Source organism: Cimex lectularius, unplaced genomic scaffold (genome assembly GCF_000648675.2).
Source record: "Cimex lectularius strain Harlan isolate CLEC.00 unplaced genomic scaffold, Clec_2.1 scaffold32, whole genome shotgun sequence".
Taxonomy (NCBI): Eukaryota; Metazoa; Arthropoda; class Insecta; order Hemiptera; family Cimicidae; genus Cimex; species Cimex lectularius.
The window spans coordinates 1,107,334-1,131,053 of record NW_019392689.1 but is presented as its reverse complement, the minus strand read 5'-3'; the positions used below and the strand labels follow the sequence as shown (position 1 = coordinate 1,131,053).

The following is a 23,720-nucleotide window of genomic DNA, read 5'->3' as shown; positions in this document are numbered from 1 at the left end:
TTTTCTTAAAAAAAAAATATATATATATATATATATATATTTATGTTCACCTGGTTTCACTGTTTTCCTCTTCATTTTATTTCTTGAGGCAGATTTTCTTCATAAATTCCGAGGCGGTTTTGTTCATTATATCACACATTTTCGGTTGAGTTTCTGCTTTATCTCCCGATCGATAGGATCTGAGAAACTAAACAAATTGCAATTTAGATATTACAATCGTTTACATTTAATAGAGTCTTTTCCTTATTTTAATCCCTAAACTTTGACTTTTTTACTCCTCATTCTTATATTAAAATATGTCTTAAATTGTTTATATATTTTAATTTATTTTTCCTTTTATCCAAAAAAAATTGTACTTCATGAAAGTAATAACATAATTATAAAATTTAATTCACTAGTTTTCGTGATCCGCTTGACCAATTAGCCTTTCCATTAATTAAGGTTTTTAGTTGAGATAAAAAAGTCAGTGTCACGAGCGGGATTCGAACCCACGACCTTAGGTTAGATAGGCCGCTACTCGAGTGCTAGAGTAAATAGACTCTAGCTATAGCTCAAGTGGTAGAGTAGCGGCCTATCTAGCCGAAGATCGTGGGTTCGAATCCCGCTCGTTACAATGACTTTTTTATCTCAACTAAAAACCTTAATTAATGGAAAGGTATAAAATTTAAGTGAATATAAACAAAACTTAACATTCAAGAATAGAACTTAAGTCATTCAAAAACAAAGAAAACAGGATTGCTTAATAGACATCCTTGTCTCACACCGCTTTTAATTTTAAAAAAATCCGAAATATGATTGTAATATTGTATAGCTGAAACTGTAAAACCAAACATGATTTTAGGATTTTCAATAAACTTATTCTCCTTCTTATAAACTTTATAACCAACAATTTTTCAGGCATACTGGAAAATATTTCTAACGAGGACCAGAAACCGTTTAATTTTCTTACATGCGATTGAATTGAATAAGGCAACTGGCAAACGGCCGAATTGCCATTTCCCACACGTGTTACACGAACGAAGCCGGATCTCCTTGCCACTAATTGTTCAGGAAGGAAGGAAGTGAAAAATCTTAAATGCGAAAATCAACATAATCGCCCTGGTTAATGTCAAAGGTTGTGGATTAGAGGAAAGGAAAAAAAACGACATTGATGTCTTGGATTAAGAACGAAGCTGAAATCTGACCCCATTAGGTTTTCATTTCTTGTATCATAACAATTAGAACGCACGCGTTAAAAACGAACACTTTATAGGAGAAAAACATAAGAAAATACTACTAACGATACTTAACTGAACAAAAGAAAATTAAACAGCACGTAGTGTTTACCATGAAAATGTATCAATAATAATCAACTGTAATTAACTTTTTTTTAAATCAAGGTGATGGATAAACTCATTGCTTTATATCTCATCTTTTCATTCAATAGAATTTAAATTTTTTACAAACCATAAAGATTCATGCTTTAACAATGTAATTACAAGGTAAGATCGGTTTCATTCATAATTGCATTTCTCCTTCGATTTCTCGCGAAGCTTGCTTAAATATTTAAATTATTTCCCCCGCATTATTATAGTTTTCTTCGGCTAGTTATATTGGGTAAAGGGGATATTAGGAAATTGTTTTTTGAGTTCTCGCTGATCTTGAAACCTAAACAGTTACATAAGTAATTAATAAGAATAACCACATGCATGAACCTTTTTTACGAAACATTCATTATGTATCAATATGTTAACGGCATTTTTTTTAATATTATCTCATTTCAATGGGGGGTTGCAACGGTTAAGGTGTTGGTAGTCACGGCGTTCATCAATATAAGGTAAAGGCCCCTGCATTCGAACCTGACATACTCATATTTATTTTTCAAAAACAGCGACACCCTGAGAGTTAATATGACCTCTGCTGTTGCGAACCTTCGTGAAAAAAAATCCCGTTTCAATAATTGGTTGATTAGATATGACGAGACTAAGATATGACGCGTAGCGTGAAAGTGGAAACGTTGATTTAAATTTAATTTTTTCCCAATTTTCATTACATAAAACATTTCTTACTCTTACTGTGTGTCACCCTCTGCTGGATCCCGAAATGTAGGCGTAGAGGGCAACGAGAGAGTGACATCCTTGCAAAAGAAAGGGCTGCCGTAGGGCTGATAGGTTCTTCTGTGACATTGGGATTCAAACTATCAAGAATCTTAGAGAAAAAGATAAAACGAAAATGACCTTCTGGCAAATTTTGGAAAGAAAGAAACAACAGACTTCATCAAAGGAAGCAGGAAAGAGCCTCGATCCTGACAGGACTAGCTCTTAAATGGCACAGTATATTACATGCCCCGAACATACTCTCTCATTCTCTCATTCTCTCTCTCTCTCTCTCTCTCTCTCTCTCTCTCTCTCTCTCTCGATGTCTGCACGCTTGTCTCTTTCTCTCTTATTTCCACTGTTAACCATTCATTCTCTCCCTTTTCTTCTACCTCTTTCTCTTTGAGCCTAAATTTATTCATTTCGTTTGTACCTTTCGTTCTTTCACTCTGTCTAACTATACCTTTCTCTCTCTTTCTCTCTCTCTCTCTCTCTCTCTCTCTCTCTCTCTCCCCCCCTTTTTTTATCTACCTATCTGGTTTTCTCTGAATCTTCTCTCGCTCTTTCTCACTCTCCACTCTATCCTTGACTTTTTCTATCGCGCTTTATTTAATTCTCTACCTCTCACTTTCTCTCTTTCTTTTTTCTTACTCCTGTTGATTTTATTTTTTTATTTTGTAAGCGATAGCCTTCAATTTTTCTCTCTCGCCTTTTAATTTAATTAAAATTTTAAACGCTTAATTCTCTTGCTCTGTTTTCCCTTTTTTTCTTACTCCCATTGACAATTAGCCAAACTAGTTTAATAATTTAAAAAATAATTTATTATTAAATAGTTATTTAATAATAAGATATTATTTATTAGTAAATAATTTATTAATAAATTAACTATTTATGGGAAAATTAAAATTTTAGAGCTGGATCACTCCGGTCGATGTTATACCGCGATTGACCTGTTAATTAATGTCGAGATTATTGAGATTTCCTTAGGCAATCACAATAATCTTTCTATCCCTTGAAAAAATTTAGAATAATTGAAAATAGTAAACTTTTATTAAATATAAAATGTAGAAATCTGTATCTATTGATAAACTGTTACAAAAATCAGACCAATAGAAGTGTTACATTCATGACGATGGCCAAACACCAGAAATTAAAAGCTAGCCCAGGACAAATGCAATAAATTGTTAATAGTCCACCATCCAGCAAGGTCGTTGTATTTGTCGTTTCGCTTGCTTGGCCATCAGCTATGTGGCCGCTAATCTGCCGTACGTTATCTACTTTTGAAATGGCCGTAATCACTCACAACTTCTATTATTCAAGAGTCATTTCTCTGGAAAGGGAGGTCGAAATTTGTCGCCAAGCCTTCCTTCTTTCATTTTCTGAAAACGAAATGAGCAAAACTCTGATCAAGGTAGATATAAGTAAACGATAAAGTATTCAAAATGTGTCTTTATACAGGGGAGAGATCAACTCTCTAACAAAGGCCATGTTATTGTTAAATCAAAGAAAATTATTATACTTAAATTAATTATTTTGTGAAATACAGTGAGGTGAGAGGTATCTATTGTAAGTTAGCTGTTTGTGTTTTTCGAATTTTGTTTTTTTAACAACAAACTTGTTGTTCTTAATTTGTTTTTCGATATTACTCTCTTGTTTGTTTCATTGTCAATTTGTTTTATGTTTTTTTCCCAAGCAAAAATGGCCGTGTATTTGAGAGCCCACAAAAGAAATGTTTTCATAAATAAATTAACTTTATTACAAAATATGGAGAAAATGGTCTATGAACGACGAGAACGGGCCCATAGTTGCTCAGTTAATGGTCAAAAGTAAACAATTTTTTCTGTGTCAAGTATGCTACATACTCGTGTTGGAAGCTCTTTGTTTTTGGAAAATATAATCTACTTAATGAATATGTATGCTATCATCCGTTTGATATCACATTTTTTAAATATTAATCATCCCAAGGTGGAAGCAATCGAAAAAATCCTCAGCCTGTGTTGTGATAACCATCTCTTAGGGAAGTAAGACATAAGACAGAGAAAGAATCCGAGAGGAAAAATCGTTTTAACCTTGCCACGTTCAAAAAAGATTCTGTTTACCGACTGACGAAAAATCAAAAAACGATAAAGCTGCGGGAAAATGGGCATAAAGAGGAAATATTGATTTAAATATTTCAGTTGAACAAAATAATTATGTAACCGTAATTGTCCATCTTACACCGTTGCACAGCTTTCTAAACATATTTGCAATTGAATTAATAACTATAGGAAACGGCTAACCCGTCTCTCAGCAAAAAACTCACTTATCTTCAGAACACAATCACACAAAAAACATTTATATGTCGAGATCAGATATCTTCTTCCGTATTCGTAATAATCTGCAGAGATGTTAGACATGCAAATGAAGCCCCCAGAAAGAACAAGCCTACAATTGCTTTTGGTATATGTAAGCGGTTAGACCCTTTGATAGATGCGGAAATAGATTTTAAATCTGTTTTCCTTTAATGGCTCTCTTTTTGAAAAAGTTCAAAGTGTAATGTTTAGAATAAGTCCTACTTAGTAGTACTAGACCACCATATACGAAGTGTCCAAAACCTGACAACTTTATTATACAGCCAATAGGGATAAATAATATCGCCTTAGTTTTTTCTGAGTTCTGACCATAAAACCTTTCAATTAATCTGTTGTTAAGCTGTTTTAATGAACATTTGAGTTTAGTAACCAGGAAGGAACAGCGGTCAACATATAGTTCTAATTTTAACCTATTATGGCTAGACATTGGTTCAGAGTAACTTGGAAAGAGGGCAGGACCAATAATGTAACCGTGTTGTACATCAATTATCATATCTTTTTAAAAATATAGTTCCTACTCACAGTAAGTTGTTTTCATGATCCGGATTGCGAGATTATAGCTCATCATCAGGTTGTAGAACTCCTTCAACCTGATGAGCTATAAACTCGAAATCCGGAACATTGAAAACAACTTACTGTGTGTAGGAACTATCTTTTTAAAAAGATTGAACAACACACTCATTCCACCATTCATTATTTCTATCAATTCCCATAAGGTCTGAAAATGAAAACGAATGAAAAACCCAATTTTCTTTGAGATAAACAGAAACAGGGTTTATGATAGGCCTTGTGATTTCCAAAACTGGCTAACTAGTTACAATTCATAAAAATCAATGGAATTTTAAATAGTGTAAACTTTAACAATGCTGAGGGTATGTATGTATTAAAAATCGTCTGTATAGTCTTTCAGTTATTGAATTTTGAATTGATTGAATTGTAGTAATTTTTAAACAAATTAATTCATACTGACAATGGCGGATGTTAATATCTAATGTCTTTTGGAGAAAAAAATTTATGAAACATTATTAGTAGGTTTTTGTTATTTGTTAACAACAAATCTGGTGGCTATAGGCTGTAGCCTAAATTGTAATAAAATGCCAACAAAATCTGATTTTTTCAATTTAAAACAAACCGAGCTTGCTATTGGGTTGTCCGGAAAATAATGCAGGATTTTAAGTTTTCATTAAAAAAAATCTATATAAAATATTCTGTTTACGTTTACAGGATTACTCATTTTATGAATGTCAACACTTATTAATCCTCTTCCAAATGATATTGTTTGTTTACCTCTGTAGCATTCCGCTACTTGGAAATAATTCAGTCATCCTTATAATGTCAAAGCGAGAATTTCGTACGATTTTCTTTTACGAGTTTAAACTCGGCCGAAGCGGAGCCCAAACGGCTAGAAACATTAACCAAGTCTGGGGCGAGGGTTGTGTTAATGAGTGCACTGTGCAAAGGTGGTTTAAAAAATTTCGGGAGGGAGATTTCAGCCTTGAAGATGAAGAAGGTCGTGGAAGGCCTTCCTCTCTTAATGATGATGTTCTGCGATCAGTGGTGGAAGAAAACCCCAAAACAACTGTTCGAGAACTTGCAGAGCAACTCAAAGTCAGTAAAACGACCGTCGCTGACCACCTCAAGGCGATTGGAAAAGTGAAAAAACTCGAAAATTGGGTTCCACACTCATTAAACGATCGCCAAAAAAATCAGCGCTTTGATGTTTGTGCATCACTTCTTTGTCGAAACAAAAATGACCCATTTCTGGCCAGAATTGTTACATGTGACGAAAAGTGGATTCTCTACGATAACACTAGACGTTCTGGACAGTGGCTCGACAAAGGAGAAGCTCCAATACATTTTCCAAAGCCCCCAACTCATCAAAAAAAGGTAATGGTTACGGTATGGTGGGCTTCATTTGGTTTAATACACTACAGCTTCTTAAATCCTGGCGAAACCATCAATGCTGAATCATACTGTAACCAAATTAATACCATGCATCAGAAATTGGCAGTAATGAAGCCCTCTTTGGTCAATCGGAAAGGGCCCATTTTGTTGCATGACAACGCTCGACCACATGTGTCACGTGTAACGTCACAAAAATTATTGGAGCTTGGCTATGAAACTTTGCCTCACCCACCCTACTCTCCGGACCTCTCGCCTACTGACTACCATTTTTTTAGACACCTGGACCACTACTTACAACACATAATATTCAAAAATCAAACGGAACTGGAAAATGCATTTATTGACTTTATCAATTCTAAAAATTCTGAATTCTACTCAGACGGAATTAATAAGTTACCAACACGTTGGGAGAAATGTATTGAGAGTATGGGAAATTATTTTGATTAAAGAACATTGCTTTAAAGTAACTAGTTTCTTTTTTTTTGTTTAATACCAAAATCCTGCATTATTTTCCGGACAACCCAATAGAAACCGTCCTTGGGCAAGCCGTGATGATCGTTTATAAACAGACCCCCCCGGCGGTTCCCAAAACCGTGACAATTTCCAAATTATTAGGTCATTTTGCACGTCGGCAGGCACAACATCGGTTGTTAGATGTTTTCGATTTTGAGCATGAACGATCAGACTCCACAATGACAAACAATCGTGAAATCTTCGGCCGTTGAATTTTTTTTTTTCCTGTGTGTATCAGCACGCATTCTTTCAGGGTCAGATTGATCACAACCTCTGAAACTGGAAACGGGAAATTATTGAATGAGATTAAGTAGAAACACGTTTGGATTAGTCCTAAAATATTCAATGTCAAGTCTTTGTTTTTGTTTATTAAGAAAGTGAAGCGAATGTTTTCGATGAGTTAAACAAAGCTGTTAAACGCTAGCACATAATTTGTGCATCGCGCGACCGTACAACCCTTTTAACACAAAAACTACCACAAGGACTCGTTTTAACAATTTCATTTTATAATTTTTACACCATGTTAAATGTTTGCCCCACTCAAATAATAACTTTTAGAAAAAGTAGCGTTTAGCAATTTATTTTATGTTTGTTTCATTAAGGCATTTTCAATGCTTTTTATGATATATTCTCAAAGTTGCAAGATGATAAATACAATAACAAATATAAAACTAATAAGGATTTAGATTATATGCACCTACTTAATTAAACCCCCGACTAATTATTACCACCATTAAATTTTACTTACTATAGCACTCCTACTTAATTATTCAAGAAAATTTAAAATTTTTCCGTGTCGTCTATGGGATCATGGGTATTTTCTATCCTCGCTAGTCTGGTCTGCCAGAAGCATTGCTTCACATCTTTAATGTTGTATAATTGAGGTTAATCACAATCATCATAAACAACCAAAACTATTCAAACAGCTTTGATCTGCATTTAATAAGAAAAAGGTTTCTGGTCAAATGGGTAGAGGAAAAATGACAAAAAAGTGGTAAAATAGAGTTAAAGGGTAGGCTAACTATTCAGTACTTCCCATCGGTTCGAGATCGAACCCAAGTAAAATGGATCCTCTCCGATTATTGGACCAGCCAAGCTATGTTAGGACACGGCAACTTTGCCAGTTAGTTTGAGATATAGGGAGAAGAGCTCAGAAAAGTGCACTCGAGTAACTGGATACCCACTCTAAAAGACCTAGTCCAAAAGCCTCATCACTACCAGGCTTTTTAAAAAAAATTGTGATAATACTGTAATGATTATGTTATTTGTGATTATTCATTTTATTAGGCTTAGTTAAATTGCAATCTAATCGTTAGGAAATTTTATCACGGGCTGTTTTCTTTTTGATTTTGATACAAAATTTTAATATAGAAATGTAAATATTTTATAAGCTTTTCTAGATACACTTTAAAAGGGGAAACCAGCGAAGGGAAATCCTTTGAAATAGCATAACCATGTTTAAACATATATAATCTACTTTTATTTTGCCTCTCTTCATAGATGAGGCAAGGCTTAAGGAAATTAAATTCCGCAAAAATTATAATTTTCCATGCCAAGTAGCTCTTTGTTCCGTTGGTATGAGGTCTCGCTTAGGTACAGTGGGGTTGAGGATGGGGAAAAAATATCTACATTTCATTTAAAACATTTACAAACCATAGTTTAGCCAGCATACCTTCATTTACTCACAATATCGTTTCTTAATGTTGTATATTTCAATGATGATTCCCATTACCACTTAATAGTTGCTCATTTAATTCTAAGTCTTATTACAACAATGAATTTTCTCATTTGGCTGTCTGGTTTTGATTTGAGGTAAGCAATGAAAAATATGAAGCTTTGCTCTTGTCTGCCCTCTTCACATCTTTTAAGCAAATGAATGGTGTTATCAAAAGCAGCTTATTTGAAAACTTATCCATGTTTTATTCCTGTTTCATCTCTAGAATTGCTTCATATAAGGAGAGGGGACTATTAGAATCTCTGCACCCTAATTAGGGTTTGGTTCATAGAAGCTTTGGTCAAAAAAGCTTTTATAATTTTAGCTTGATCATATCCAACTACCCTGGCCTGTCTATTCTAGATGGTTTGGGGTTTGGACTGTAAGGTGTGTTTTAGAATTTCACCATCTTCATTGGTTGGTTGAATATATGTAAATGTTTTTTTAACTAAGCACACCAATTTATTTTTATGCAGTAAATTTCTGTTGCATTTCTGGCCACATCCCTGGTCCCTCTTCAGAGCTTGCTATTTAGCTAAATGGAACTCCAATTTTAGGATATTCAGCAAAAGCTCAATGATTAAAATATTTCATTGGGTTTTGTGATTTTCATGGTATATTATGTAGAACTCAATTCATTTTTGTTGTTTGATTTATAGATGTTACAGCCAACGCCGTGGAAAGAAAGAAAAAATAATAATGAAAAAAAGTTAATGAAATGTTAATAACTTAAATTGAAGAAAAATTCTAAATTAAAATAAATGTTGGGAGAGATTATAAGGGACTTACCACCTTCCTTCAGATGAAGGCTGCACGAAGCGTAGGGCCCGATTCCCCTGACCCCGCCGCAGAATATCAGATGATTTCAGGTGGAAGAGATCGATGTAGAAGCACAGAGGGTTTTTGGAGATTCGCGTTATTTTGGATCTTTTTTAATTAATAAAGGAGAGAAACATACGAGATTAAAGAGAGGCGTAAGGACACTCTTTCGTAGGAGTAGAGCAGGACTGGGACTGTAAGGAGCGTGGGAGTTGGATTAGAGATTACACTAATAAAAACAAAGCATATTTCAAAAATAAGATGACTGGCGTCAACAATAGAAAAAACATCACCAAGGGAGCTAAAATTATTTCATTTTTATTTTTATTTTTTAGGGTTCGCAACAGCTGAGGTCATATAAACCCTCAGGGTCCAATGTTTTTGGGAAAAAAGCCCATTTGTAAATATGTTGGGTTCGAATGCAAGGCCGCTGGATTCAAACCCCAGATCTTTACCTTACAGTGATGAGTGCCGTGTCAACCGATGTGGCCACCAACACCCCCAATTATTTCATGTTGAACTGACTCTGGGTTACATATATTTGGTACAAACCAGTGAGTAAAGATAGACCCAATAAGTAACCAGTGCTGGCTCAACATGAGTTCACCAACTCACAGACCAACACCAAGCATCAACTTTAAAATCATTTTATTTACACATTTTAGAACTTTTATCACTATTTCTTATCCTTTTGAAATCATTAAAATATACCATAGAAATCACAGAAAAATCAATTATGAACAATTCCCCCTTACTACAAGGAGGCTTCGACAAACAGATACCCCAGGAAATAATCATACAAAGACTACGTTGCCTTATATATGAAATTCTTATTGCTGGTTGAATAAAATAGGATTGAATAAGCCCGAACTGTCTATGTGAAATAATTTTACCTGGTTATTTCTACAACCCAAACCTCAAAGTTTTCTCAAACTCAAAATTGAAATATCTTTTTTTATAAGAGTTATAACTTCATGCTGTTTTTTTTAGAAATTTTTGTTTTGTTAATGAGCATTGGTATGTTCGAATGATTCAGACCTCCCCTACTGGAGCATCTTGGCAAAACAGAGGTTGTTATCTGAGTACCTGGAAACATAGGTCTGAAGGGTAACGAAAAGGTAGCTGAGACAGCTAAGGCCAGAACGTTCCAATCTCCAGACTTAACCAACACTATCTAGCCCTTGGATGCTAAAAACGCATTAAAAAACATGATTAAAATAAAGTGGTAGCATAGTTGGGCCAGATTGGTTGAGATACTCTCACATATGCACTGACTCCTAGAAGAGGGGTCTCCTCACCCAATTAAGAACAGGCCATGCGAGGTTGGCACAAGGACACTTACTTTTAGGCCAACCCCCCCCCCCCGCATGTGTCTGGCATGTTAAAAAAAGTTGCTCGATGTGTCCCACCTAATTGAAAGGTACGGTTCATTCTCTCCATACAGAAAGCACATAGGAATACCACCCAATATGAACATTGTGCTTGAGCACAGCAGTGAGTATTTTGGTCTCTTGTTTTTGGAGAAAACAGGGTTGTTTTATTGTATATACTATATCTATTTATATCCGCTAGTGGGTGTTCAGAATGAATATATTTATTGGCGTGAATGTGTAATGGGATAGGGCTGATGGCACAATATTTGAGTACCTCATCAACCGACAATTAGATTAGTTACATGTGTGGAGGGTGATGAAGGAATATCGAGTACCCCTAACTGAGTGAATCGGATGTAAATAGGAAAAATGTATTTAAGAGTAGATTAGTGTGAATGGATTTAAGGATTGATTGCGTTGAGTGCTGGAATGACCAGTGTTGACAGCACCCAGAGCCCAACCTCAGTGGCTAGACATTTAAGACCGACGTCACACCCCACAATGCCAACAACCGAGTGGATGATTCTCGAGGCCTGACTGTAATTTACTGTAAATTACAAACGCTGGAATTGCCAGTACATGTGAGAAGTGATAGTTCATGATAGGCTCAACTCTGAGCCAACTGTATATTTATACATGCATGTATATTTTTGAGCTTATATAAATCAGTAATCAAACTTCATGCTTTGTGGCAATTAAGATCCCTATTACAAAAACAAACCTAAATAATATACTTATATTGATTCATAAAATACTACACACACTTTTTTTCGTTTATCAGTATCTGTGAATTAAATGCTAGAAAAAAATCAAAACACCATTTTTTTAATAATATTTTTTTATTAGCAAACTAGATACAATGTTTACTAAATAGCATAAGGGCATTTTTCACAAACAGAGAGGAATTAAACAGCCCCTAGACAGGAAATAAAAGGTCCAATCGATATAAAAATTTACAATATTCTCTAAGCATACTAATTAGCTTTATCAACATATCAAAAGGTAAAAAAACACAAGAGGTAGGTAAAATTGGCTAAAAAATAATTAAAAATTAAAAATGGCAAACATTCTTAAAAGAAATCTCATCTGTCTGAAATTTTAAAAGATGAAACAAAAAAATCAACAAAATAAATATAATGAGCAAATATCATGGCAAGATAATATAATTTTTTTGTTCAATTTTTTTTTATAAATCCTAAATTGTAATAACATATACAAATTGTTTATAATCATAAAAAATGGACTAAATTTACACACTAAAACAAAATAGATACACACAATTTTCAGTCATATATTGGGTTATAAAATGTATAATCTGTAAAACCCCACACGAGGTTTTACCTTAATATGTAAAGATAACCGAATTCATTTTAAGACGAGGTGTGTGACTGGCGTAGCACGGAAGACCTAAATCTCAATTTTTGTACTATTTCATACAGTCAACTACAACATTCACTAATTAATAATAACAAATGAAATTTAAGTATCAGTCTAAGCGAAGACTCGAATTTGGAAGTCGATGCTTGTGAGGTGTAAAGAGTTTTTAAGAGTACATCTAAAATTATGTTACTACTTGAGATCAATATAAATTACTGAATAGGTGAAGGACTCTGATGGAACAGTATAAATACGAACCAATTCATATATGATAAAATATTACATAAACATTATAATATCAAAATAAGGAACTTTCTGTCAGTCAAAGCAAGCATTCTATAAAATATAAAAATTGAACAAGACATATAGGGTCTATATTGTAAATACGGCAGATTTTTCAAACCGTAACATAACCATATATGTATATATTAGCAACATGTGTACATTTTTCATAATCTTTCAACTGCTTATACATAATATATCAGAATTCATAATTGTGAAAAGATAAAACAAGTTGTAACAAAATCTTATTCAAATTTACAACTTCATTATATAATTGTGATGTCATGGGGCAATGGTGACTTTGATTTAAAATCTACCCTATATAATATACTACAACACACGACTAAAAGATAAACACACAAAACAAACTGTAAATCAAATCACAACTGTTAATAAATAACATACATTTATTATTTAGTCCATAACCATAAATATCATAAATTGTTCCTAAAAACTCTTAAAACCACGCAAACAGATGATTTATAATAGTTGAATTTTTGAACTTTGGTAGTTGAGTTGCCTCTTAACTCAACCGTTTTTAGAGGAGAGAAATTTAAACAAAAATATATCTTCTACCATTGCAAGTCGACAAAAAAATGTTTTTTTTTACAATATTTACATAAGCCATTGGTTTGTAAACCACAAGCATCACACAAAAATGAGGGGTGTTTCCATCCACTGAATGGAATAATTTTAGAAAAAAACAAAAGAGGCACTTCAATATATATTTAAAGAATCTATTCATATACTACTATTTGCAGAGAGATTGTACTAATATTTTTTTGTGGTTGGATTATTTATAAATGGTTTGGCATACATTTCAGTAGATTTAAATTTTGAAAATCTCTCTTAACATTTTCGTTTATTTTAAAACTTAGTTTTAAATGGAATGTATATTGTAATGTATACACTTTGCATCCCATGTTTTGTTGTTTGTGTTATGTCTTGTGAAGAATATTTTTCTTATCATTCACCACTTAGTGTCATTAGCACTGAAAATTGTTAAAATTTAAGAATGAAAAGTTGTAATTAAATAAAATTGAATACGTCAAGTACATAAAGTTTCTCAAACTTATTTCTTAAATGTATTTTTGTGTTTTATCTGCTTTAATATACAATTGCTTTATCTGATCTACTCTACTGATTATGATGAACTGAAAGTACTACATCACAACTAATAATACTTTTACAATAATAAATTAAATTTGAAATTATTGAAGTTGGCTTATTTCAAGTTTTAGTAAAGTTTTTTATGTAGTACAATTTTTTTTTTTTTTTTTTAAATAATGGACAGATTGTAATAAATATGCGGTGAAAACTTTTAACAGGATTTATGCTGTAGACAGCTTCAACGGAGTAGAATGTTTAAAGAGATATAAAAGCATGTGAATTCTAAGTTAAAGAACCAGAAAATGAAAATGTATTTAGCCAGGGTAAGTCTTTTTTTCCTTTGACTAGAATCATTGAAAAATGATTGTCTATAATTTTTAGTCAATTATATTTTTTGTAAGAAATTTGTTATTGATCAAAGGCACATTTTGTACCTGAATAACATTAAACTTCATAAGTTTTACTCTTTTTTTTATTGTCACACACCCCGTCTTCAACGTCATCGGATTTCATCCCTTGTGCTACCTACGTACAGAGACCGGTCGAGTCGACAACTTCCTGAGGTTTGTTGAAATGAGCCCTGAGGTGGAACATAAACTCCGTCCTGTCGGCAAAATCTTGACGGCACATGAGGCAATAGTGGCGATCTGGGGCTGGGTAGGCGGGTGGTTGGTAGGGTGGTGGTGCTGCCTGGGCTTCCAAATGTGCGCGCGCGTGCACAGACCACTCCTCGCGTCCTGAGAGCACTCTACCGCACAACTCGCACGACCAAGTGCCCCCAACACCCTACAATTTGTATATTTCAGTTGAAAATCATTTTAGCAAACTGAATTTCAACTTTTCTAGTAAAAATTATTAAATGAGTTAAAACTTACAAAATCAACCAAAAGCTGCTATAAAAATAAATAAATAAAAATATATAAATTTCATGGCTAAATTTTTTAAATTAAAATAAAGTATTGATAAAATTGAAGAAGTTTAAAGGGTAGTAGGTAAGTATAGAAGGATGAGTACAAAAGAATGACTGACTAAACCCGACATACTTAAAATGGGCTTTTTTCAAAAACATTGGCACCCCGAGGGGCCATTATTGAAATACATGTATTTAAAAAAAAATTAATTTAAAAAACACTGATTTCTATTATCGCCATATTTATAATGCTGCCTTGCGGTATGCTAAAAGGAACAGTTTTAAATTTTCCAATTTTAAATCAATACTAATTTTTTAAACATTTATTTCTGAAAAATATTTAAAAAATGAATATTTATATATATTGATATTTTGATGTATTGAATTTATTTATTTCAACAAATTGTCTATACCTACACTAAAAATATTGATAAATTTAATTGTTCTACTTTATTTTATTTATAAAAAGTTGCATTTCCTTTTTTATGCATGTTTTTTTTAAATAAAATATAATAAAACAATAAATAAATAAAAAATATACGCAGACAAATAAAACCAAACACTCATATTTTCTTGTTTATTTTAAACTATATGCACTTCTATAATTATATTAATTACAACATACTTATTTTCGTGTAAACTAAATTAAAATGAAATCAGAAATTCATGAGTTTTTTAATAAAAATTATTTAATTTTCATGTTTTTAAAGAAAATTCAACAAAGCACCAGAAAATCATTTAGTGACAGAATAAATTGTTAGTGCAATTTTAACCTCACTAAATGATTTTCTGGTGTTTTAGTGAATTTTTCTTTTAAACTATGAAAATTAAATAAATTTTTATTAAAACTAATGAATTTCTGATCTCATTTAATTTAGGTTACATTAAAATAAGTATGCTGTAATAAATGTGACAATAACATACATACATATAGTTTGAAATAAAAAACAAAATACAAGTTTTAGTATATACAAAAATTTAAGTATATAAAAAATAAAAAACTTGGAAAAAACAAAATTGTTATATAAATGGCTCTGGTCTGTACATGCCTCCCGCCCCCGGATATTACCCTTTTGAGGGCTGGTCTAAAAGGCAAAAATAAAGCTTATTATTATTATGTTAATACATTTCAAATAATGCTTCAACTTGAACTCCATAACGTGAAGTCTCGACTTGAATGAAAAAAGTCTGTTCTGTTCAAACTTTTGTTGACCGATACTGCTGAGCTGAAGGTTCGCATGACAGATTTTGTTCAAACATTCAAAAACTGAATCATGAGAACACGCCTTTAACTGTAATGCATTTGTTCCAGAACAGTACATTATAAATCCTGAGCTCTGTTCGGAACAACTGTAACCAATGTACGAGATACTACTGGTAATACCGGAAAAAGTAAAAACAGGAGTAAAAATTGTTTCAACCAAAACCACAAAAAAAATTGAGTGGGAATCAGAATAGATGCCTCTAGATTAATTATAGCCTTGCAATGTACCATTGAACATATTTCCTCGATGAAAATAATTTGTTGGAAATCAAACAAATAATTTTAATATTGAAAATAGTCATTTCACTCATCCTAATATATTGAATTTAGTTAATTTTTCGTTAAATTATTTTTGTTTGTTTAATTTAATTTCAAATAACTAAAATTCCAATTTTAATAATACTTTATATCAAGATTAAAAGTCCAAATACTCACAGGAAGACCGTTGGGTGATGATGAACCTTCATCTTTTTCCTTCTTATCCTGCTGTTGAACCGAAGGTGGCGTGGGTGTCACCAAAGTTGGTGTTTTATTAACTTCCAGAGGGTGGTTTCTTTTAGCAAGTGGTGCCAAATTGGACGGTGTTATGTGTTTCAACTTGTTGACATGAATTACAAGTTTGTCACGCCTTGCAAACGCTTTTTTACACACTTCACATACATAGGGTTTTTCACCCGTATGAATTCTCATATGAATCACCTGCAAAAATAATGATAAGATTTGCATTGTGTTTTATATTGTATTCGTAATCAAATATGAAGATAATAAATACCAATTTGTCTTTCCTCGCAAGCCCTTTTCCACATTCTGTACATGTGAAACTTTTGTTGTTGTTCTCCACCCTATGCTTCTGTTTTACAACAGATTGGACAGATGGTTGGGTCGTTTGAGTGCCTACAGCCTGTGCGGTCTTTTCTGCTGTTTCGCTGTTATCAGTCGTGAATTGTTGATTGCTTGGAAAAGCGACTTGGCTTGTATACTCTGGTGCCCTGTATTTAAAAAACAAAAAACATAAGATTTATGATTTCCACTTTTTTGTAATTAAGCAAGTAAAGGTATCAGACCATGTTCCTATTGATCTGAGCACTCTAACTCCATCGTCAAAGCCAAGCCCCTCATCAGCTACCATAGTAAAAGTATGTTGTTGTTCAGTGGTAGTCTGTTGATTTGTTGTCTGAGGCTGTGGAACTTGAGGTACTTTGAGAGTTGGAACGTATTCCATTTTCTTCTGTTGGTTCTGTTGAAGTTGTTGCTGCTGTTGTTGCAGTGTGGCTGCATGTTGAGCCATCTGCTGTTGCATAACAGCATGTGCCTCTAAGTAGGCAACTTTCTGGGCCTCAGTCATCTTATCCATCTGTAAACCATTGTTATTTTATTAAGCTAAGGAAAAAACGTTTTAATACAATAGATTCTTTAACACATTAACTGCTTGTATCAATACCCTATGCTGAATTGATTTCAGTTCTTTAAAATCACAAGGAAGAAATTTGACTAAATGTTGACAACTGCAGTCAATGTGTTAAAAACTGGAAAAATCAATATTTCATTATTATTTTGTTTATGACATACTGAATTGAAGAAAACTGTACTTTCTGATGAATATTTTGTAGTTTGATCATTTCTGATCATTTTGGTGAGCCTGTCTTAGCTGTTTTGTTCTGTTAGATGTGTTCTGTCATCACATCTTTAGTCTTACCTTCACTCTAACCCAGGCAAGTTTCGGCATTTCATCATCTTCAGTGGTGGGTTCGAATAAAGATGAGATACCAAAACAGTAAGGTTAGGCAGACCAGAAGATCAAAAATGGCCTAACTACAAGTTTATTAATTTAGTTAAATCATGAATTTAAAATTCACTTTAATTACATTTAAATATCTATTATTTGACTTGTAAGTTTTGATAGTTAATATCCAACTAAAGCCACATTTATTTTTCAATACTGGCGCCAATGAACATGGGAGAAAAAATAACCATTGGATAAAATAGCATTTTGTGATATTTCTCCTTTGTCTGCAGGGTAATAAACCTATAATTTGGTTGTAATTGATCCTTTCAGCCTTTTTATCCTCCCTGGGTTGGTGTCAGACGCTTTTAGGCATTTCACCATATTTACAGACAAACTGATGATGAAGTGCTGAAACACCTTAACGAGGATAAGCAGACCAAAATGATCGGTAACGATCAAATTTCACATTAAATTTGTCCTAGTGATATATTATTTAATATTTCATTGTTTCATATGGCAGATTATTTCTAAATATTTTTTCTGTTTAAAACAAGTCAATAGAATTTAGATAAAATGTGAACTTGCATTTTGTTGACATTTAGCTTCTGATAAGACATAAACATTGCAAGTTATAATATAATCAATATTGTAATTTTTATGATAGAGTATTATTTTTCAAAACCAAAAATAAAACAAGTGAATTAACTAAACATGATAAAACATTTTGATTTTCACAGTTTACAAGTAACTTATTGTAAATTGCACAGTAGGCGGTGAGAAGTCATCTGTTCAGCTCTCTATGTACACATACATACATGCATATGCAGATTTGAGCTTATATAAATCAGTAATCAGTATATCATACCCAACACTAGATTTATATACATAATTTTAGCTTTAAAATGTTACATAATGCACATATTGTTATAAACAAGATACTGCTTGAACAAAAGTCAATACAAAAACTAAATTATTGTAACTTGGAATGAGGTAAATGCTCATTAATTTATTTTTAACAATGGAAAGGCTCCCTTTTACTAATAATTTAGATTTTAATAAGATGCAGCATGAAACAGAAAAGTTATACACAATATTATAACTACATTAATGCAAATATTTTCAAAATGTATGACTATACCAAGGGAAAATATACATAATTAACATCTTGTACAAACAATTATTTTTCACAATGTATTGCAAGCATATTACTAAATTTATTATTAAAAGAAGATGCTTAGTGTTTTTATCAATCAATTGCTTAAAAAGCATGAAGTGGATAATTAAAATTTCCACAATATAAAAGTTAGGATATTTTATTTGAACAATAGGTAATCCAGTAATTTTCAGTACAGTACATAGAAGGAATTGTTATTAATTTAAATCGTTAAATCCCCTAAGTTTTGTTTCTATCATTGTAACTTTAAGCAAATTAAATTAATAAAAATTTAAATTTTCAAATTAGTTAGAACCTAAATTTTGTCGATTTTCCAAAGTTCTTGAATAAAGTATAAAACTACTTAAGCTCTGTACATACTGACAGAAATGATGGCAGCTACAGAAAAGTTTCCCCTACTATAAGCTTTAAATACATGTACTTAATTAAGGCCAGTTATCAACCGTGTAAAATTAATGTTTAGTTGCTAACAATTTGATTTTTCAGTTGCAAATGGTTTTAAAAAATTACCTATTAAGATGATACTTATATTAAAAATTTAATTAAAGTAATACAAAGTAAACAAAAATGACTGGTACAAAATCAAACATAAGAAAAAACAAACGTAAAAAATGTCCATCTTCTGGTAGTACTTCTGGGCAGCTTTTCTGTAAGCCCCATATCTGTCATTATTTACAGAGCCTTGAACATCTTTCTTAAACTTTAGCCAAGAACTTTTGAAACTTGTAAAAGTTTATCCTCTGAGTATTTTGTATTAAGGTTACAATATTTAAAAAACTACGGAATCTTATAGGAATTTTAATGCTCTTTCCATTGATGTAATCAAATTTACTACAGCAGGATTAATATTTTTTGTGATGCTAGAGAGAGGGGGCTTTATGGTAAAAAGTTGTGAAATGTTGAAGTAACACGAAAAGTGAAACATCCCAAATACAATTGACTATCAAACTATAGGCAATAGGTACTTTTTAGTCACATCTGACATATAGAATAACCCCATGAAGTATTGACATCTGTTCATGGATGTTTCCCTGTATGTATATTTTTAATTTTTATCAATATTTTCCAAGAATTATTAGTAGCAATAGAATGGCAATTTATTATAGAGCAATATAAAAAAATAAAGGACAATAAAAATATTTGTTAAAATAACTTTCATTTTGTTTCTTATGAAGCAAGAAAGTTATACTACAATCAACATTTATAAGTAAATGATGTCAATAGAATATTTACTTTAAAATATATTCCTCTAAGTAAAAAACACATTAATGGAATAAACAAACATTTTTGATAATGACCACCCCCACCATCAACTAATTAAAATTGTAATAATAAAAGATTGTCTTTTCTTTAATAGGTAATACTATAAAATATAGAATATACTATAAGTATATTATGTTCTGTGTGAAGGTATGATGGTGTTTTGCTGAATAATTACTCCTTCATTTTTCTTTTAGGGTAATGTTAATATCTTCCACATAAAAGAAGATTACAAGAATTATAATTTAAACCAGGTCCATAAATGTCTTGAAAAGTCTTGATGCCAATACAGTGATGAATGTCTTGTTCTCCTTTTATTATGCACAATGTTGTACCATGTATTATTGTTGTACCAATGTTGTACATTGTATTTTTCTTACTGAAATTGAAAAATCATAACATTGATGATAAGCTCTCATGATACAGAAAATGTACAATTGGTAATCAAATAGAAGAAAATGTTTCAAAGCCTGAAATTTGAGGTGTTTCCTTATACGCAGTACACATCCCCCGCTGATAACTACAGCGTACTGTAAAAGTTTATGTAACACAACTCATGTCATTTAAAGTGATCTTTTTAAATATTGTTTCAGTTTGAATCAAAGAAAGAAGAAAAAGAAAATACTTTCTTTTTTTTCCAATGGATACCAGGGATTGGAGGAGTTCCCTCCTGAGCACTGCAGCTGAGCTGTACAGCTTATTGTACTTTATCCCTGGCTCCATATTTGGGGGTGGGGCCTCGCAACACAAATGTGAACTTAAGCCCCCGTTGTGCCGGTGTTCTTCCATCGAAGAAACTCATTTTTGAAGGGGGCTGGGACCAAACTCAGGGTCGCTGAGATCCGATCCCGCCCCTTCCATTGATGAGTGCCGTGTCAATTTCTTTCAATTGCGGCCACCTTAGGCGTCAGAAAAAGTCCAGAGGCGATGGTGGGGATCGAACCCAATACTGCGGGATCTACTAGCCGAGAGTCTAACGCCTTAACCACTCAGCTACCGCAGGTCCCCCAAAATACAATGATTAAAATTATATATATATTTTTTTTTAATATTAAGCTTCTCATAATACCAAGTATGCAGCCTGGAAATTACACGATCAATTCTTAAACTTATCAATTCTTAAACTTAACTTATACTTAATCTTATTCATCAGATCCAAAATTTTAAAAAAAAATTAATGTGGAACAGACAAATATTCATTTGTTTATATTTTTGGAGATCGTTTTATTTTTTTAATAAAAGTTTTATAAAAGCTATTTTTTTTAAGCGTGTTACAACAAAATTGCAAGAATNATATATATTTGTTTAAAGAAAGTGAGAGTTTGGGTTGAGTTGGCCTTTGATATGGGGCAAAGAAACAAAAACAAAAATAAAGACATTATCATAAAGTAATTCTCAATTTCTGTATTTATTGTTCATAATGCTTGCTTATTGTGTATAACAATAACAAAGCTGGTAATTTAATTTTTTATATGAAAAACATTCTGAATACAGTAGACTCTTGTTATCTATGCTTTCACTCAGCCACATTTGCCCTCCTAGTTGAGTTTTTTTTCTTTCAATGCCGTGCATAGGTGCCTCTGATGGAAATATGTACATTTCCTGTGTGGAAAACTTTATGTACATTAACGTTCATTGTATTTTCTTATTGCAAAAAAAAACAGAAATTTGTTTACATAAGTTCATACATAACATGACGATAAGCTCACGTGTTACAGAAAGTGTAGGATTGGTATTCAAATACAAGAAAACACTTCAAAGCCTGAAATTCAAGGTATTTCCTATTATACACAGTAATGCTTGATACACATCCCCTACAGATAACTACAGCCTACTGTATAAGTTTACATTGGACAACTCATGCCATATAAAGTGGTCCTTTTAAATATTGTTTCACTTTGACAAAATTAAAAATCAAAGAAGAAGAAAATACAATGATCAAAATTATAATTTTTTTATAGAGAAGCTTGCATATTTTTTAAATATTGTTTTTTAATATTATTATATTATAATAATATTATTATAATATTTTTAATATTAAGCTTCTCATAAGACCAAGTGTGCAGCTTGAAAGTTACATAATCAATTCTTAAACATTTATTCACCAGATCCAAATTTAAAAAAAAGGATTAATGTGTGAAATAGACAAATCTTCATTTGTTTATATTTTTGGAGATCGTTAATTTTTGAATAAAAATTTTATAAAAGCAATTTTTTTAAGCAAATACAACAAAATTGCAAGAATAAAACGTTTTTTACTTAAACTGCCATAAAAGTAGAATATTAATGAATATGCAATAAAAAATGTAGAAATTTATAAAATATTGTAACTTTGAATTTATGTGAATTTTTTTTCTTAATGAGCAGCTTCCAATACGAAAACGATATTAAACGAACTTAGTACTTTGCTATGTAAGTTCACTTGGAAGCTAAAGTTGGACACAAACCCATGTCTCATCAACTTGATTAATTAACTGGTCTTGGAAGAATTTTATAAGAGGTATTTTTGACTTTCTATAATAAAAAAAAAATATATATACTCGTTTTAATAAAGTGAGTGTTTGGGTCTGGTTGGCCTTTGGTATGGAGCAAAGAAAAAAAAAGAAAAAAAGAAAAGAAAAAAGAAGAGGCCCACCGGACGTTTCTGGGCTTAAAAGGGAGAAAAACAGGCTGAACTCACCTTCCCCCTTTTTTTGTTTACGTGGGCGTTTATGGAGTGATTTCAACGCTAGCGGGCCCGAGTCGCCATCGGAGCCGGGACGAGCGAAGCGGCGGCCGGACGAGAGTCGAAAGGCGGCGAAGCGGCGGAGGCGGAGGTGAAGACGGTCGGAGGCGGCCCAAACTCGCTACCGGCGGACGGCGAAGCTGATCAATACACAAAGAGCAACCGGCTGCCTCGTCCAACCCCCTTCCAACTTTACGGACAGGCCGTTTACAGTTGCTCCACCGCGTGGGAGGGGGCTCCGCGGTCAAACTCAACTTAATTCAAGCTCCGACTGGGACTTGCCTGCTTAATTTTGACGATTCACAACAAAGGAATCCTCTGCAGAAGAGCAAATATTAAATTTGGACGACTTTAGACATACAACTTCAGAGTTCAGGCTCGTTATTTCCATAAGATTGGCTACCAAGGGAAATACCGTTAGTTTAGTAAAAGTAGCCATTCTAATTTAACTACTAAGGGCTATAAATATCTCATTTAGACTCTCACAAAATGAAATAGCTACAAAAGAAAAATATCACTTCAAAAGGAGACTAAACAGTTCAACATTAAAGTTTGTGATAGCTGTTTTCTTGACCGCGCCTCACGAATCCAACAATTATTAAACAAGTCTCTCAAAAACACACATTAAAGTTTATTTTAAATAAATGGATTAAAAAATTACCAAAAATGCAAAATGCATCAACAAACAATGTCCTAAAACAGAAAATCCTAGTCAGCAAGGACTCCCTCAGCTATGCTGTAACAGCTGTCAACACTCTCATTGAAGTCCTTTTTAAAAAGATAATTTTTACTCACAGTAAGCTCATTCCATCATTCATCATTTCATTAATTTGTTAGTGAAAGCAGTAATGGATACCTACTATGAGTAGGAACTATCTTTTTAAAAAGGATTGAACACCGCACTCACTTCTTCATTCATCATTACTCTTATTGAAGCGTCCTTATAGAGAGATATTGGAGAATTTCGGCAAAATGGTGGTTGTTGTACCCAGACACATAGGTCTAGAGGGGTCGAAAAGGCAGACGAAACACTAAGGCTGGGTCACAGCCTAACCATCTGACACTAAAAATGCATTAAATACACTATTAAAAGAAAGTGGCAGCATCGGTGGGCTAAATCAACATAGAAGCCCTCACGTATC

At 32.6% G+C, this 23,720-nt stretch overlaps 1 protein-coding gene across 3 annotated transcripts; it reads right to left on the bottom strand.

Annotated features, from left to right (window-relative positions):
- Window positions 1–11,952: 11,952 nt before the first annotated feature.
- LOC106665112 (zinc finger protein 624) lies at window positions 11,953–23,138 on the bottom strand. 3 transcript variants are annotated; one of them, XM_014391319.2, is made up of 6 exons: window positions 22,534–23,138; window positions 16,758–17,047; window positions 16,466–16,682; window positions 16,129–16,392; window positions 14,395–14,412; window positions 11,953–14,305 (listed from the first exon to the last, which is right to left on the bottom strand). In XM_014391319.2, exons 2-6 carry the CDS (start codon window positions 17,045–17,047, stop codon window positions 14,045–14,047), a joined length of 1,050 nt encoding a protein of 349 aa, XP_014246805.1. In that variant the 5' UTR covers window positions 22,534–23,138; the 3' UTR covers window positions 11,953–14,044. The 3 variants fall into 3 exon arrangements, with proteins under 3 accessions (XP_014246805.1, XP_014246807.1, XP_014246808.1); XM_014391321.2 differs by having other exon boundaries at window positions 14,395–14,409; XM_014391322.2 differs by lacking the exon at window positions 14,395–14,412 and having other exon boundaries at window positions 11,954–14,305; window positions 22,534–23,136.
- Window positions 23,139–23,720: the final 582 nt, after the last annotated feature.

Coding starts and splice junctions, on each gene's coding strand:
- LOC106665112 (XM_014391319.2), bottom strand. CDS start 17,047: ATGGATAAGATGACTGAGGCCCAGAAAGTTGCCTACTTAGAGGCACAT. Junction 16,683..16,757: donor CTCAGATCAATAGGAACATG/GTCTGATACCTT, acceptor TTTTAAATACAG/GGCACCAGAGTATACAAGCC. Junction 16,393..16,465: donor TTGCGAGGAAAGACAAATTG/GTATTTATTATC, acceptor TTATTTTTGCAG/GTGATTCATATGAGAATTCA.